The 5,150-nt window shown below is 36.2% G+C and overlaps 1 protein-coding gene across 2 annotated transcripts in view; it reads right to left on the reverse strand.

The window, feature by feature from the left end:
- ppp3ccb (protein phosphatase 3, catalytic subunit, gamma isozyme, b) overlaps positions 1-5,150 on the reverse strand; it is a 38,900-nt gene that overhangs the window by 26,438 nt on the left and 7,312 nt on the right. For both annotated transcript variants that reach the window (XM_016473117.1, XM_016473116.1), the window contains exon 3: positions 4,173-4,297. In XM_016473117.1, coding sequence (XP_016328603.1) covers positions 4,173-4,297 — 125 coding nt within the window. The remainder of the gene's footprint in view (positions 1-4,172; positions 4,298-5,150) is intronic.

The raw sequence follows: 5,150 nt of genomic DNA on the forward strand, positions 1-5,150 counted from the left end.
ACAGCATTGCAAACGTTGCAGCCTGTTCATTATCAGAATAAAATACAGTCAACCAAACATATAGATACACTGGCTAATTGAAATAGTGCGTACTGCGTAGTAGCTACAATCGGTGCCGTTCAGCCTGAGCTCGGGCCAAAGACACATTTGTTCAGAGGAGGTGCTAAAAAACTAATTAAATTGAGTGAAAATAATGAACGCCTATAAGCTTCAGCATACAAATTCAGCCACCTTGTGTTTTTTATATACAGCAGCTTCGAAAAAGGCATATTTTAGATTTTTTTTTTTGTGGTATAAACTTCTCATATGCCACTGTTATTAGTGATATAACTTTAATGCCAACTGCCAAATATGACACTTACAAATTAATACAATTTATGAACGCACATAGAAAAGAGAGAAAGTAGGGATTTTTTTATTTTATTTAAAAAAAAAATTTTTTACACATCTATTTAGTCATTTTTTCTGACCATCAAGTGTCAGTCACTCTCAATGCCAACTGGCAGGAAAACATGGTAAATTCTAACAATTTTTTACAGTAGATAAAGAAAGTGCCGACAATTCATACAACTATTTCCACACAGTGGCCGTGCTGAGATGCGTCGTATCATGTGTCGATGATAGCCAGAGATATTGTCAAAACAAAGCATCAAAAATTGGCAATATTAAGAGGATTTAGCATTTCCAAGTAATGTAGGCCTGTTACATTCTTCTTATTATTAGGCCTATTATTATTATTAGGTTACTTTTATTATTAAATGACATGAAATTATTGCGCCGCAATAATTTCATAGCGCATTACTGTATGGCGCGCTGTGAGGATAATTAAAATTTAAGCTATTTAGCTTAGGCTACTCCTCATTGAAAATGTTTTTTAAAAGTTTTTTTAAACAGGTCTATTAATTTATACAATTTAATTATACCGGTGTTATTTATGAATGTAATAATGCGGTTTCTGCTTATCTGTGTGTAACCTAAACTACAACGTGACATTAATGTAGACCTACATACCGGCATCTAAATATGATTTTATAATTTTATGCTATATAGACCTACCACATTACCCTCCACTGGATGTAGAATGAGCAGCAATAAACTACATTTTGGCATTTTATAATACTTCTGTGGATATTTTGGTGAAAGTAACTCAAAAGTAACTCAAAAGTAGTGTAACATTACAATTCAGAGACAGTAATATTGTAATATAACTAATTACTTTCAAAAGACAGTAACTAGTAATATATAAATGTATTACATTTTGGAAGTAACTTGCCCAACACTGGTGTTCTGATTCAGCTCAAACTAATATGCTGGAAGGCCACGACACAGCAGGTTCAGAGTTTAAGAGGATTATACCTCCATTACTCCTGATATTTTATTAAAGGAATAGATCACCGAAAAATGAAAATCATTGTACAACACACTAGGATATACGGTATGCAATTTTTCTTTATGCATTGAATACTTTAATGACTGACTTAATTTGCCACTGTGGCGGTATAAAAGAGCACACTGTCGAATTGGGGCTGACTTGTCCTTCCATTTCAAACAGACATATCAATAAATATTTTTTTAAAGAATTTAGACATTTTTACACAAAACTGGACTGGATGCAATTTTTTTGTATTATTATTATTATTATTGTGTATTTATTTTTTCCAAGAATGCAACTGGACCAATACACAGTTTTATATGAAGTTCTGTTATTTACACTGGTCACTAAAGTAAATTAACATTTAATGAAAAACAAATTACAAAAACACATCCAGGTAAATATATTGCTAAAAATACTTTTTTTTGTTGGGTTGGTAAAGTAAGAAAAAAATCCTTGACATCCACATTGACGTCAACAGAGTTTATGATTTTTTTTTTTAAATACATACTTTTATGCAATAATGCATTAAATTGTTCAAAAGTGAGAGTAAAGATAGTTATAATGTTAAAGATTTATATTCAAAATAAATGCTGTTCTTTTGAACTTTCTATTCAAAGTATCATGGTTTCCACAGAAATATTGAGCAGCACAGCTGTTTATTTTCAACATTGATCATAACCAAAATATTAGAATGACTCTGAAGGATCATATGACACTTGAGACTGTAGTTAGTAATGATGCTGAAAATTCTGCTTTGCATCACAGGAATAAATTACATTTTACAATATTTTTGGTTAACTGTATTTTTGATCAAATAAATGCAGTCTTGAGCACAAGTGACTTCTCTCAAAAACATTTTTTTTTTTAAACCTTACCGACCCCAAACTTGTGGACAGTAGTGTACCTTCTTTAGTAACTGTATACAGTAAGTCTTCCTGAAGCAGCAAGCTAGAGTCTACCAGTGGCAGATAAGAACTTAAGAAACTGAAGCTGATGTACAATCCAAACATGCTGAACTACAAACACATCTGAGCAGACAGAGAGCACTTTGCGGTGTTAAGCAAGACTATGATTTCAATCTTTTCACATCTACTTCTTTTGATCATCTCTCAAGCCCAAGCTCTGAAACTGTGTAACTAACCTGCCTAAAGTTATTAATGTTTGCTTCAAATCTTAACCTGTCAGTCACTCTGCGTGCTCCATTAGCTCATCTCCACTATCCCATTAAACAAGGCTTTACAGTTCACACATGGTTAGATTATCCACAGAACTCAAGCTGCGTAACATTGAACAGGATTTCTGTGTTAATCAGCAGAATACACAATTATTTCTCCATCCTCTGAGGAAGGATACTCTGCATTTAGGTTGCAGTTATCTTTAAAGAGGCCCAGCAGTTGTCTGTTTCATCAAGCCCTACACTGAAAGAAACACTGAAAACGAAGTGCTGGGTGTCAGGGTGGGGCAAAGTCTGGTGGTGTAACCTACGAAAGCGTTTGATGACTGCAGCGTCCCAGTCAGAGGGCATTAGCAGGTGGTGTGGCGGATGACTGAAGTTCAGTGCTTTGTGGTCTGTGATGTCCAGGGAGGGAGTAGGAACTCAGCGTGGCCTTTGTTGTGAAACACACACGCTCTCTTTCTATGCGTCTCAAGTGGACCCTCAGCTGTGTTTGATGGTATTGAGCAGTGGTGTGTCCGCTCTCTTACGCCGCTTCTTTTAACCATGACATTTCTCCCGTCCCTGAACTTTGCAACCAAAGCGTGGTGCAGAGATGGAAGCTTTTTGAGGACTTGCGCTTGCTGGCCCATTCAGAGTGACATCAGACATCAAGGACCAATGATATAAAAGACTCCAGCTGATAAACCAGACCAGAGATTTCTGTAACAATTTACACGTAACTTGGATGTTGAGAAGCGCGTTCTCTTGCCTGCAGGATGGCGGGATCAATAATCCTTTAATGCCATCTGCTTCATCATTGTGGCTGCTTAACAATGATGATACAGTGTTACAGGCAGAGGTGACATGCTGATTGCATCATCACAGTGCATGCTGGTACAACAGAGGCTGTTTGAATTGCACTGCCACATGGCATTCTCTGAGGGCCAAGTTATATTAAATGTGAACGTCTCAGGTGTCCAAAATGAGCAAGATGTGTTTATTCGGCAAAGACGTGTTCAAAAGGCCTTGAAGATTCAAAAGACTTTGTATAGAGACTATAAACAGATCTAAAACAAAACTAGCCTCTTTTTAAAAAAAAAAAAAAGAATGCTCTGGATTCAAAACAAATTTGGCTCTATTGACAACTTTTGTAGCAAGCCAGTGATGCACCATTCTTTTTTTTACAGAAACAAATTATTTTTGGCTTTATATTTTGGATAAATAAAAATAAATTTGGGGTAGTTAAACTTGGTATGCATTTGAGGTTGTTGTGTTCTCAGGTGATCAATTAAACCAGTCATATTACTGTTAAGTTAAGTTTGCAGCTAGAATATAAATCCTTTATGCTGTACGTTCAATAAAATGTGCGTATTTTAATGTTTTTCGCTGTTTTGCTCCATAGACTCCTATTGTAAGTGCATTACTGAACTGAGGAGCAAGCTGAGATAATTTTATATGGTAATCGACAGCATGCCACTGATACTGCTGATCTTAATATGTAATGCGTATTGAGAGCTTAATATGTATTGAACTTGTAGCATTCCTTTAATTATGCCTATTTAGGCATTACAACACAGAAACACAGTTGTTTACCACTTAACCCTATTTTACATAACTTGCGAACATTACATTTACACTCACCTCAATACTGAAATAGCCTCGATCCACATAGTCTCCCAAAAATAGATAGCGTGTATTGTGCGGGGAACCCCCCACCTCAAAGAGCTTCATCAGGTCAAAAAACTGCCCATGGACATCTCCACACACTGAAGACAGAGACAAAACACGTCAAGACAAACACTTGAAGTTGAAACAACAAAAACAGTGACATCATTGAAAGGATGTGGCCAAAACAAAAACATAGGAGAACATCGTAGAAAGAAATGATGAAATATCAGACATTGAGTACACGCAAGGAGGTCAAGGACATGTCTTTATGAGCTCAAGATGGGAGAAGAAATCTTAAAGGGATAGTTCACCCAAAAATGAAAACTCTGTCATTAATTACTCACCCTCATGTTGTTCCAAACCTGTAAGACCTTTGTTCATCTTTGGAACACAAATTAAGATATTTTGTGCACAAGTATTCTCGTATCTTCTTAAAATTATGGTTGAACAAATTATGTCACATGGACTATTTTAACGATGTCCTTACTACCTTTCTGGGCCTTGAACGTCCCTGTCTATGCAGGGTCAGAAAACTCAGATTTCATCAAAAATATCTTAATTTGTGTTCCGAAGATGAACAAAGGTCTTACGGGTTTGGAATGGCATGAGCGTAAGAAACTAATGAAAGAATTTTCATTTTTGGGTGAACTATCCCTTTAAGATTTGAGCAACTGAAGGTGCACAAATATTAAAACCACTAAACGGAAGTGCACTAATACTAGGCCCACTCAAAACGGCTGAGTGAAACATATCAATAGTGGTCGCTACAAACAGGATGTGGACAAACTAACCCTATTTGTGCTAAAACCTCCACAAGGTAAAAGGTTTTAGGCAGAAACACCATCTTAATTATTCATGCCACAATTTCTTTGGTTTTCTCTTGCAAGCCAATTATCATGCACATAGTGCATGTTATGAAAGACATGAGATAGTGCAGGGGGGGGGGGGGGG

This window comes from Sinocyclocheilus anshuiensis, unplaced genomic scaffold (assembly GCF_001515605.1).
Source record: "Sinocyclocheilus anshuiensis isolate Anshui unplaced genomic scaffold, SAMN03320099.WGS_v1.1 scaffold260, whole genome shotgun sequence".
Classification (NCBI taxonomy): Eukaryota; Metazoa; Chordata; class Actinopteri; order Cypriniformes; family Cyprinidae; genus Sinocyclocheilus; species Sinocyclocheilus anshuiensis.